The sequence below is a fragment of the Camelus dromedarius genome, chromosome 1 (assembly GCF_036321535.1).
Source record: "Camelus dromedarius isolate mCamDro1 chromosome 1, mCamDro1.pat, whole genome shotgun sequence".
NCBI lineage: Eukaryota > Metazoa > Chordata > Mammalia > Artiodactyla > Camelidae > Camelus > Camelus dromedarius.
The window spans coordinates 120,001,227-120,014,359 of NC_087436.1; the positions used below are offsets into that span (position 1 = coordinate 120,001,227).

The 13,133-nt window shown below is 51.7% G+C and overlaps 1 protein-coding gene across 3 annotated transcripts in view; it reads left to right on the forward strand.

Moving 5' to 3' along the window:
* Positions 1-13,133, forward strand: part of SORCS2 (sortilin related VPS10 domain containing receptor 2) — a 444,959-nt gene that overhangs the window by 378,466 nt on the left and 53,360 nt on the right. For all 3 annotated transcript variants that reach the window (XM_031437870.2, XM_064488331.1, XM_064488336.1), the window contains exon 8: positions 4,869-4,958. In XM_031437870.2, the coding sequence (XP_031293730.2) occupies positions 4,869-4,958 (90 nt within the window). The remainder of the gene's footprint in view (positions 1-4,868; positions 4,959-13,133) is intronic.

A 13,133-nucleotide genomic window follows, 5' to 3' on the forward strand; every position in this document is an offset into this window, starting at 1 on the left:
GTCTGACCTTTCAGAAACTCCTGGGAACAACTGGTCATCCGACTTCTTGATTACTGCCACTGACGAGGAACTCAATCCTTCTAAAACAGCCTACCCTTCTCCTGGGTAGCTCAAATCTTTGGATATTTCATTCCAACACTGAGACAATTGTCTCCTCTCATCCAATGACCACTGTTCTGCCCTCTAGGACCCCATGAAACAAATCCAAAGGCTGCTGTGGAGATGGCCCCTTAAGACCCACCCCCGAAGGCCCCTCCCTGCTCCCCGACCTCCTCTTTGCCCTCTCTCAGGGACATTTCATCATCCCAGCTGCCCTTCTCCATGCGCAGAATGTACCAGGGCCTCCTGCAGAGTTGGGAGCTGGAACTGAGTGCATCATGGCCTGTTAGAGCAGGCCAGGCAAGAGGCTCCTGCTGCACCGGCCCAGACTTCCAGCCCTGCCCCGTTCTCCTTTGCCCTCTGCTGATTCTCAGCCTCACAGCTTCTGATTCCCTTGCTGCGTTTGCACATGCTGTTCCCTGAGCCTGGAATGCCTGCGCTCCCTCCTCCACCTCCTCCTCCAACATTCATGCACCACCTCCTCCAGGAAGCCTTCCCTGACTTGCAGTCTACTTCAGGCCTGCTGGTTGCCTCTTCAGAGTGCCCTAGCCCTGTGCCTTCTTCCATCACTGCTCAGACCACACTTCCACCCTTTGCTGGTTACTGTGGAACCTGCAGTCCAAAGGTGGGCTCCAGGGCTGTTCTCAGCACCCCATCCTCCAGTAAGTGTCACTGTGTTTCTGCAGATATCTGCCGAGCGTTGGAGCAATGGCAGTGTCAGCGTCTCCGACAACCATTTCCCATGTTGAGTGTTTTCTAAACATCCTGACTGTCTGGTCTGCCAGCACGCCAGCCTGAGACCCCAAGGACACACCTGTGCCTGGACAGGCTGGCTGGTCCTCGTGCAGTGAGGGAGAGTGTGCTCTCCAGGGGGCGGCTCAGTCAGAGGGGCTGGGAAGGCCTGGCCAGAGGGTGGGCTGCGGGAGGGGGCTCGGGAGGACTCAGGTGCTGTCTGGAAGCGGGGCCACGCTGTGATGCGGCAGCTCGATGCTTCGGGCTGGAAGGAGGGGGCTCAGGAGGCTGAGCCGTGACAGGTGAAGGCGCAGCCCCTACTCGCTCAGCCAGGGAGGCCTGGGGTCACCTCTGGCCAGTCTGTGCTCAGGTGTGATGGCTCTGGCTCGGGCTCGTTCCTTGTGGCCACAGAGGCCTGGTCTGCCGCTGGTGACGTATGTGCAGACAGAATGCCCGGCCCTGCAGCGCGCACCTGGCTGCGGTCGCATGTCGGGGCCACTGTGCTCTGTCTAGCTCCTGACCTGAGTCCCTCTGGCCCCCATGCTTCTGAACCACTGCCCAGAAAAGCTGTCCCCAACCCCCAGCTGGATGTCACCTAGAGGGTGGTCTCTGCGTTCCCTCCTCTTTAGCCCGCTCCTTGCAGGGAGCCCCCAGTGACCACCCTCCTTCCTTCCCCTCCTTCCCGGTCCTCAGAGGATCCAGGCTCTGTGCTGTGTGGCCATTCCCACCCCTCCTCTCCTTCAACTAAGTGTGAGATGAACCCGATAGTCCATTTCCTGGGGGAACCCGGCAGTGGAGGTGGGGCAGGAGGTGCCTGTGGGACGCAAACCCTCTGTTCCCGGCCTGGGCCGGTCCTCCTGTCACCCAGGGGTGTGACCATGGCCTCGAGGAGCAGGATTGTGTGTTTCCCACACCTACTGCGGGCTGTGCTGGGGGCATTTCCGTCTCTCAGGACAGGTGCCCGGCTCTGGGGGCGGCTGCTACAGTGTCCAGCCTGGAGGGGTGGATGCCCTGTGGTCTCCTCTCCTGTCACCCTCCCAGCAGCCCCCTGGTGACATGGCTGCTCTCTCCTGAGCAACTCCTGTGCGACAGACGCCCACGAACAGCTTCACTCATCGTATTTCACATCTTTCCAATGCCCCATTTTATTGGAGAGAAAGTTGAGGCTCAGGAAAACTAAATGCCCTGTCAGGGGACACTGCCAGCTGGGACAGAACTAGGGGTGGGGGGAGGGGACTCTGCCAGCCAGGACGGAACCCCGGGTGGGGACGCTCCCCTCCTTGGCTCCCTCCTCACTGGTCGAGTCCACCTCACTGGGCCAGCAGGCAGGGGCAGCGGGAGGTGTACGATGGCGCCCAACCCCTCCCTCCGTGTGTCCTCTCACCTGGGCAGGTAGGGAGCATCCGTCACACCTCCTGATGGACCATCCGGTGTCTGGCCTGCCCTTCACCCACGGCCTGGCCTTCAGTACACTCTGGTGGAAGAATCCAGACCCTCCACCTAAGGGCAGGTGACCCTGGACAGACCTGGGACCCTGGGGGAGCCACAGGCCTGGTGTGGGGTGCAGGGGTCACCATGGAAGGCCCCTGGCGGGAGGCCTGAAGGAGGCTCAGGAGGAAGGCTGGGCCCCCCGAGGCTGCTGAGCACCTGGGAAGTCGTGGGGTTAGACACGGAGCGTCCAGAGTCGAGGTGCCCAGAAGCTCTTGGTGCGGGTTCCTTAGCGGAAGCCGTGCTGTGGGGCAGGGACCAGGGCTCACCCTTTGGAGGGGAGGATCTGGGCCTCAGGGGCCAGTTCATCAGACACAGTGTGCCATGGACTGGCGTTGGGCCATTCTCCCACCTCTAGCCTCTGTTTGCAAATCTGTAAAATGGGGGCAGCAATCCCTGCCCACCCAGGAGGCCCAGGACAGACTCCAGCTGTCTTCACGGCTGGGCCACGGTCCTGCTGGATCATGGGTTAAAGCTGCCCTTTAGGGGAGAAAAGCTGGGTTAAAGAACCTTGGCTCGCTTGGACCCAACAGCGAGGCTTCGGGATGGCCACTGTGAGACAGTGACAGCCACGTGGGCAGATTCACATGTGAGGAAGTTTCTGTGTTTAGAGCATCCTGACAGGTCGAAGCCCGGCCCACCTGGCTGCCCGCACCAGGCTGAAGGCATGTTTGCATCTCAGAGACAGCGGCTCTGGTTCCCCTAGGCCAGCGGCCTTGGGCCTGGAGCACAAGCCCCTCCTCCCGGCGGCCTGGGGTGGGGAGGGGGCGCATTCATTCTCCACAAGCCCCCCGGAAGACCCAGTGGTTTTGGCCACCAGCTCCTGGCAGGAGTGGGACTGGCCAGGCTCTGGCTGGCTGGGCCTCCACCCGTGACTCCCAGGGACCGGGAACTTCTTAAGTGCCTGAAGCCTGCTGGGGCCTGGCCCTGCCTCTGCCCTTCCCTGGAGCTCAGCTGATGGCGCACGGGGTTCTCAGAAGGGGCAGCGACTTCTCTTGGCCTCTCTCTGTGGCGTCCTCCCCTGCTGCTAAGCAGCTGGTCTGTCTCCGGACTGCGTGGCTCTTCCTTCTGAGGAAGCAGGGTGCTACCTCCTCCAGGAAGTCTGCCTGGCCTCTCCCAGCCCAGGTTCCTTTCTTTGAGCTCCCACGACCCCTGTACTTCCCCCACACAACACAGCCCACTCGGGGCGCTGAGGGCCAGACCACTGCAGACCTCACAGTCCCTGCCCTCGGGGACCGAGTGGGCTACAGAAGTCTCTCATCGTTGTAGCCACGATGCTTCACACGTTATGGGCCTGTCGTGTGGGTGGCTGTGTATTTGTCGATTTATAATTGTAACCACGCCCCGTGCCTATATGATTCCCGCTGGGGCCATGCGCTGCCCAGCGCTTCACAGCTGCTAACCCCACAACCGCCCACCAGGGGGCCTCTGACCCTGCCGTCTCCATCTTACGGGGGGAGACTGAGGCTCACACTCTCCCAGGGCCACGTGGCTTATAGATGGTGCGGCTGGAACTTGACCCCAGGCAGGGATGCAGGGGGCTGTGCTCTAGAGCGCTGCACTGTGTTGCCACAGATGGACACACACACACACACACACACACGACTCGTGCTTGCCCGTTCACTCATGCAGGGAAGGCACACCCACACGCATGCACACACAGTCCACACAGTGTGTGGGGGATACATGTTCATGCTCTCACACACACACGGGATGCGTACCCACACACACACACACACACACACACGTAAACAAGACTTGCACACATGCGCAGAGATGCACCTGTGCTCGCACGCACACATGGGAACCACGTTCACAATTGTGCACACACACGTGAGATGCACACAGTCACACACCCACAGCGTGAGACTCAGCGGAGACAGAGGATCGCCTCCCCGGACCACTCCCTCTCCCGTCGCCCGTTTGCCCCCTTTCCCCTCTTCCTCCTCTCCCCGCCCCTCTTTTCCTGTCTCTTCTACTACCTCCTGTGGGAGACAAGTGACTCCATCTCTGTGCCTCAGTTTTCTCATCTTTAAAATGGAAATGTTCACGGTTTGTGGAGTTGCTGGTTTTGAGGCTGATGGGCTTTTCAGGACAGGCCTGGCCACGTGACAGTCTCAGGAGTGTTGCTTCTCATTTTGTTTCTCATGCCTCATGGTTTGGTGGTCATCTTTTGTGGCTTGGGCTTACATTTGGCCCATCTCTTCTTCCACACAGAGGCTCACCAAATATTCCTCCTCAGAGAAGTTCTGAGGAACAGAATTTTCTTCAATTTGTTCTATAACTCGGATATAGGGAAACAAGTGCTGAGGGCATGGGGAAGGAGGTGAGTTCTAACTAAGGGAGGTGGAAGAAGTCCTCCCAGAGAGGGGCATTTGGTATGGGGCTCTGAAGGGTGAATAGAAGTCTGTCCATTTCAGGCAAAGCAATTACAAGCAAAGTACAAGGGCATTCTCAGCAGCTGAAATGCATGTGTTGTTTTTCATTCATGAGGATGCAACTTGACAGGAAGCCTAGTCCCTTAAAAATGTGTTCTCCCCTCCCATTAGGCAACCTCAACAAACCAGACCAAATACTACATCTCTTATCGCCGCAATGAATTTGTCCTGATGAAGCTGCCGAAGTACGCACTGCCAAAGGTAAGAGTGACTTCCGCGTTCTGCCTGGGCCTGAGCCAAGTCCTGAGCCTGCAGTGACTCATGGGGCCACAGGGCTCCCGGGCATGTGCTTGGTGGTCACCAGGTCAGGATGGACAAGAAAGGGGGGCCGTGCCTCCTCCAGCTACTCCACCCCCTAGCTCCACTCCGTCCCACAGGTGCCCCACGTCCTCCTGTCTTAGGGCCTCTGCCGTGCTCTTCCCTCTGCCTGGTCTTTCTCTTCCCCAAATTCCTACACATGTGATGTTTCAGAGAACTATCTCTTCCTGGTGACTCTTGGGGCTGGTCCAGGCCTCAGGTTCCTGCTCACACCCCACCCTTCTCCTTCCTGACACTTCTGGGACCCCCCTGTGTCTGTCTCCTGCTTTCATCTGGAATTTCTGGGGTGCGGGGCACTTTCTGTTTTATTCACTTGCATTCCAACTGCCTCATATGGTGGCTGGTACACAGTAGGTGCTTAATTAATGCTGCTTCCTTCCCCTTGGCTGACAGGCAAAGAGGGGGATGGAGAGGCTGCTCAGACCCCGCCCAGCCCTGCCTCAGGATGGACAGCCCCCTGCCTACTGATGCGTTATTCCAGTTTTACAGAGGAGGTGACTGGCATTCAAAGAGGCTGAGAGTCCTGTCTGAGGTCACACAGCTAGTAAGAAACCAAAGCAGGTCTCAAACCGAGCTTCGGACGCATCTGAGCCAGCCTCCTGCCGCGCCCCCTCCAGAGGGCAGAGCGCTGTCCTATGCGCACAGCTCAGGAGCGCGGACTGAGGGAGACCTTCCTCCTGCAGAGACTTCCTGAGCGTCAGACGTAAGCTGGGAGCTGAGGCTACAGCTGCGAGTTGGACACCCCAGTTTCTTGCTCTGGTGGGGGTTTCAGAGAGGAAACAGGCAGGAAATCAAGCAGACAAATGTGTAAAATAATTGCAAGCTGTGATCTGTGCTGTGGAGGGAGTGAGAGTGATGGAGGGGCATTTTCATCTGAAGCCCACATGTTGGGGGAAAAGCTGTCAGGTGGCTGGCTGTGTGGGTGCAAAGGCCCCGGAGCAGGAGAAGGCAGGCTGGAGGGCAGAGAGAGGGGATGGGGCAAGAGGAGATGGATGCCCGGGGCCCTGCAGGCAGGCCTGGGGGCTGTGGTTGCTGGATGAGACTTGGATGCAGAACTCCTGCATGGGTCACCCTCAGACCCCTTGTGAGCCAGAAATGGGAAAGTTCCTGAGGCTTTTAAAAACTGTTTAAAACATCTCTTTAGAAAAAGAAAAGGAAGAGGGGGAAAAAATAGAAAAGAAAGGAGTCAGCCTGATAGAGCCCCTCCAGTCTCCCAGAGTAAGGAAATGAAAGGCTGATGTCTCCTGTAGGGCAGGTGCCTTTGGCTTCCCGGGGGGTGAGGGGCCTATTCATCTTCTGAGAGGTTCCTCCTCCTCTCCTGGGACTACAGCATCCTGGGTCCTGGGCCTTAGTCCTGGGGTTGGATACCTGCGTCTTTCCCTTCTGGCATTGGGACCTGGGCACCTACTGCCCCTCTCCTGGGACTGGGGAGGCTGGACCAGAGTCCAGGCCATTTCTGAGGGCATTCTAAGGAGCTACAGCCACAAGCCATATCCTCTGTGACCCTGAGCACTGAACCTCCTTGGTCCTCGGCTGAGACGGCATGGGTTTTCCTCAGAGTCTTCGGCAGGGTTTGCAAGAAGCACCGTGCGTGCGTTCCACCACAGAGCCTTGACCTCACGTGCTACCTGTCAGCTTCCTTCTTGCCCATTTCTGTAGAAATAGGGGTCATTGGAAAGAATCACGGGGCAGTGATGGGAGTACAGCCCCCCATCACAAGTGGGTGACAGAATCAGACACTATGTCCCTCCCGTCATCCAGTTTCAAGGGAAGACCAGGGACCCATTCATATCTGTGGCATTGGCATTGGCACTAAGTGTCCTCTCTCGGGGGGCCCGTCCAGGACCCAATGACAGGCGGTGGAGGACAACGGGCCAGCTGAGCAACAATCAGGGATTGCCCCCCGCCCTGAGCCCTGCGGGGTCTCCAAGCCCACATATGGTCTTGCTGAGAGCTTTGCCCATCCAGGAAGCCATCTGCTTCCTCTTCACCAAACTCAGGAGAGCAGCCAGACCCCGGTGCTCCTACCAACGACTTGGAGAGCTGGCTAATTGAGTTTCCTCATCAGATTTTGTTGTTATAGGGTGAATTTGTAACTCTTGCCCGTTTCCTCCCCTCAAAGCACTCCATCTTTCTTTTTTTTTTCCCTTTAATTGCCCAACTAACATCATGAAAACCATAGAAATCAGAGCCGAGGGGCACTCACCACAGCCTCCCTCCCTCCTGCCCTCCGCACCCAGCCCTGTTTGGTTTTCCTCCACCCTTGGCCCCCTGCCAGACCGACTTTTCTGTACTTGCATCACTGCAGACACTCGGTCCACAGCCTGTCTCTCACGTGACATCGTCTCAGGAGAGTTTTTCCCGAACGACACGATATCCACTTTAAATGACTGCGAAACGTTCAACGGAGGAGACGTACCTTATTCAGCTAAGCCAGATTCCTGTTGTTTATACATTTGGGTTGTTTCCATATTTCGCAATCATAAACAGTGCTTCCATGAATATATTTGTGCCTGCAGGTATTTTTGTTTGTTTGTTTTATTTTCTCAACTTAGTCTGAGAAGAACTTCTGGACAAAGGATAAATATTTGTGTGGCTTAGTTCCTTCCTAAAAGGGTTCGCCTTGCCACCAGCAAAGTTAGCTTAGAGGAGCTTCAACGCAGCTTTGCCATATTCTGCATCGCATCAAGCCTTCCCGGTTTCCTTCTGCTTGAGAAAGTATCCACAGTACCGTTCGGCTGTTTTACCTCACCTGTCTCTGAAAACCGTAGTGGGCGGACAGTTTGTATTATATTTGCCAGCATCCTTTGCTTGAATTACTTACTTGCAGAGATTTTAAAGAATACTTATGTTCCCTAATGGGACAATAAATGGGCAAAGGCTGTAAACAGACAAAGAGGAGAAAAATCCAAAAAACCATCAATTATATAAAAATATTCATAAGCTTAAAGTAAATGCAAATGTACTTTAAAGTAAAACAATATTTTATCCATAATATGTTTCTATAAAATAAAATCCATAAAGGGTAAGAATAAAGGAGGAAGTGACATCAGGGAAGATGGTGGCCTGGGGCGCACCGGGGGTCCATCTTCTCCCTTGAACAGCAGTTGCACTGGCAGACGCTACCTGGTGTAACTGTTTTGGAACACGGGAGTCTATCCAAAGGCTTGAGCCAGGGGAACGCCTGTGCAGTAAATCAAAGTTAATTTCCCCAGCGTTAGCTCTCCCCATGGTAGCAGCTACGCCACTGCCTCCCCAGGCCCATGGCAGGGAGCCGGGCATGGGCCCTTGGAGCAGCTTGCAGGAGCCAAGGTGGGCATCAGGGCCTTGCCCTGACATTCTGGACCATGTCCCCCAGTACTGGGAGTCTGTGCTGACTGTTGATTGTTGCTTCCGATCATGGGTGCAGACACCCAGGCAAGCCGCTGTCAGTGCCGCCGCCACCAGCTGAAGCAGCTTCCAAGGGATTTAAAGGGCCGGAGCCTGTTTCCAACCCCACTGCACCTTTATTTTCCGTTTTTCCCCTTTGGGAGCCAACATTTAAGGACTAGGACGTTCAAAGCAACCACATAGATGGGGGGATTTAGAAAGCTACCATGCATGCCCAGGGGAAGACTCAGGCTCAGGAAAGAGCTGAGAACTTCAGCTTACACCTCAGGCTGATCCCTGGTACAGAGGCAGCCGGCAGTAACCAAAATCAAAATCAAAACCAAAAATCCCCAGCAAACCCCAGGCAAGGGAGACAACCTGATTTCCAGAGTCACCATATTATTAGATTCCAACGCCCAGTTTTCAACAACAAAATACCACAAGGCATATAAAGAAAATATGAGCCCTTCAAAGGAAAAAAATACCAAACAGAAAGGCCAGATGGCAGACCTACTAGACAAAGACTTTAGTACGGCTGTCTTCAAGATGCTCAAAGAACTAAAGGAAGCGTGGAGAAAGCCAGGAAAACAGTGTATGAAGGAAATAGAACCGGCACACCTTCTCTTACTGTGCTTTGCTTTATTGCGCTTTCCAGATAGCGCATTTTTTACAAGTTATAAGTTTGTGGCGACCTGGCTTGGAGCAAGTCTATTGGCGCCATTTTTCCAACAGCGCTTTGCTCACTTTGTGTCTCTGTGCCACATGTTGGTAGATCTCACAGTAGCTGAAACTTTTCCATTATCACCATATTTGATATGGTCGTCTGTGATCAGTGCTCTCTGATGTTACTGGCGTAATTGTTTGGGGGCAAACTTAGTTGATCAATGTTGTGTGCATTCTGACTGGTCCACCAACCAGCCATCCCCCCGTCTTTCTTCTTCTCCTCAGCCTCCCTGTTCCCTGAGACACAACAGTATTGAAATTAGGCCAGTTAACACCCCTACAATGACCTCTGTTTCAGTGAGTGGAAAAGTCACATGTCTCTCGCCTTAAATCAAAACCTAGGAATGATCACACTTAGCGAGGCAGGCGTGTCAGAAGCCAAACAGGACAAAAGTGAGGCCTCATGCACCGAACAGCCAGGTTGTGGCCGCAAAGGAGAAGTTCTGGGAGGAAATTAGAAGTGCTTCCCCGATGAACGCATGAATGATAAGAAAGTGAAACAGCCTCATTGCTGGTGCTGAGAAATCTGGAGTGGTCTGGACAGAAGATCAAACCAGCCACAGCATTCCCTTCACCCAAGGCCTCGTCCTGAGCCAGGCGCTGACTCTCTTCAGTCCTGTGAAGGCTGAGAGAGGTGGGGAAGCTGCAGAAGGAAAGCGCGAAGATCGCAGAGGTTGGTCCATGCGATTTAAGGAAAGAAGCCGCGTCCGCAACACGGAAGTGCGGAGTGCAGCAGTGAGTGCTGCCGGAGCCGCCGCAGCAAGTTCCCCCAACCTAGCTTAGATTGCGAGTGAGGGAGGCCGCGCTGCGCAGCGGACCTTCAGTGCAGACAAAAAGCCTTCCATCGGAAGGAGATGGCATCTAGAACTTCCATAATTAGAGAGGAGAAGTCAGTGCCTGGCTTCAAAAGACGGGCTGACTCTCTTATTAGGGGCTAACGCAGCTGGTGGCTTTAAGTTGAAGTCGATACTCATTTACCGTCTGAAAATCTTAGGCCCCTTAAAAATTATGCTCAATCTCCTCTGCCTGTGCTGTTGGTAAATGGAACAAAACCTGAGTGACAGCACATCTGTTTACAACATGGCTTACTGAATATTTGAGGTCCACTGTTGAGATGCACTGCTCAGGAAGAAAAGATTCCTTTCAAAACATGACTGCTCATTTACCAATGCACCTAATCGCCCATGAGCTTGAGGGAGGTGGACAGTGAGGTGCAAACTGTTTTCATGCCTGCTAATACAACACCCCTTCTGCAATCCATGCATCAGGGAGTAATTTCAAACTTCAAGTCTTCTTATTTAAGAAATACATTTCATAAGGCTGTAGCTGCCACAGACAGTGATACCTCTGATGGATCTGAGCAAAGTCGATTGAAAACCTTCTGGAAAGGACCCACCATTCTAAATGTCATGAAGAACATTCATGGTCATGGGACAAGGTCAGAACATCGACACTCACAGGAACTTGGAAGAAGTTAACTCCAGCCCTCATAGATGACTGAGAAATTCAAGACTTCAATAGAGGAAGTAACTGCAGATGTGTTGGAAACAGCACGAGAACCAGAATTAGAAGTGGAGCCTGAAGATGGGACTCAATTACTGCAACTTCATGCTAAAACTTTGATAGATGAGGAGTTGCTTTTTATGGACGAGCCAAGAAAGAGATGGAATCTACTCCTGGTGAAGACAGGGTGAAGACTGTTGAAATAACAACAGAAGGCTTCGCATATTAGGTAAACTTAGTTGATAGAGCAGTGGCAGTTTGAGATGACTGACTCTAATTTTGAAAGGAGTTTTGCTGTGGATAAAATGCTATCAAACAGCATTGCATTCTACAGAGAAAATATTCATAAAAGAAAGAGCCAGTCAATGCAGTGAACATCATGTCTTATTTTAGGAAAAAGCCACGGCCACCCCAGCCTTCAGCAACCACCACCCCGATCAGTCTGTGGCCATCAACATTGAGGCGAGACCCCACCGCCCCACCCCAACTCGAGCAAGCAAAAAGATTACGACTCACTGAAGTCTCAGATGATGGTTAACATTTTTTAGCAATGAAGTACTTTTTAACTAACGTATGTGCATTTTGTAAGACACACTGCTATTGCACTCTTAATAGACTATGGTATAGTGTAAACGTAACTTTTATATACACTGAAAAACCATCAAATTTGTGTGACTAGCTTAACTGTGATATTTGCTTTATTGTGGTGGCCTGGAACTGAACCCACAATATCTCTGAGGTCTGCCTGTACCAAAAAATTGAATAAATGGAACCAAAAAGAAATTCTGGAGCTAAAGGGATCAGTAATTGAAATGGAAAATCCTCTAGAGAGATTCAAAAACAGATTTGAGCAGACAGAAGAAAGAATCAGAGAACTTGAAGATAGGACAATTGAAATGATAAAATCTGAGGAGTAGAAAGAAAAAAGATTAAAGAAAAGTGAACACCATCTGAGACCTATGGGACACTATCAAGTGAACCAACAGATGCATTATGCAAGTCCCAGAAGGAGAAGAGAGTGAGAAAGGGGCAGAGAAATTATTTGGAGAAATAGTGGCCAAGAACGTCCTTAAAATTGATGAAAGACATGACTATACACACTTAAAAAGCTTGATGGGCTCCGAACGCTGAGAGTTCCACACCAAGACACATTACAGTCAAACTTCTGAAAGACAAAGGATCTTGAAGGCAGCAAGAGAGAAGCAACTTGTCACAAACAAGTGATCGTCAATAAGATTGTAAGCAGATTTCTCATCAGAAACCTGGGAAATCAGAAGGCAGTGAGTTGCCATAATCAAAGCGCTGGAAGAACTTGATGAAGGTGTTGGTTCATTACATTGTTCCTTGAATTTTATGTGAAAATCTATGGGGAAATTTCCCCCGTTGTGTTTATTTAAAATGTTCTTAAATTTTCCAAAATTACTTCTTCAAGATGTTTTCACTAGAACTAATGGAATAACACAAATATATATTCCCATTTCTACCTGCTCCCCTCTCCATTCCTCCTCCTCATGACGATCTCACATCCTCGTTCTCAAGGTAGCTGTTGTAGGAACTCAGAGACTTTTCAATATTCATTCTTCCCCTTCATTTTAGTTTAACAAGCCCCCAATTTTAGCTAGTACATTGCTTCCTGGCTAGGACTATATTTCCCAGCTTCCCTTGTGGCTACATGTGGTCATGTTTCCAACATCTGGTCAATGAGGTGTAAGTGGAATTGTCATATCTATGAGACTTCTCAGAGCCCTCTTTTAAAGGCAAGCCTTTCTCTCACTCTGTCCTCTCTCCCTCCTGTTGCCTTGCATGTTGACGTGATGGCTGAAGCCCTAGCAACCATCCTGAGCCATGAGGATAAGGGCCAGCTCATGGGACAGTAGAATGGTGACCCAGAAAGAACCTCTGTCCCTGGTAATCTTGTAGAACTTCCATACTGGAACGTTACCTCTGGACTTCTTTTACATACATGAGAAATGAGTTTCTATCTCGTTTGAGTCACTCCCCCACCACCGCCCCAGTTTCTATTACTTACAATCAAACCTAATTCTACCTGATAACAAATATTGACATTTGGTATTTCCTTCCACATATTTCTCCAGGCCATATAAATATATATACATACAAACACATATACATGTGTGTAATATTTTTCATCTTTTGTTTAAAAATGGAGTTAACTAAATGTCTCTGCTTCTAACCTTAAAAAAAAAGAATAGCGTAATGCAAATTTAAGAAAAAGTTGCAAATTACTTATCATCCTCTAATCAGCAAGGATTTTTAAAAGATGTTTCTCAATGCAAGAAGTGAAAAGAATGCCCTCCGGCCCTGCTGGTAGGGAAGGAATTAATATAAACTCTCAGGACAATCACTGAGTAACATGCACAAGAGCTTTAAAAATGTTCCTGCTCCCCCTTGCAGCAATTTCCCTCCTTAGACTTATGCTGAGGATATAACCAGAGCTGCAGA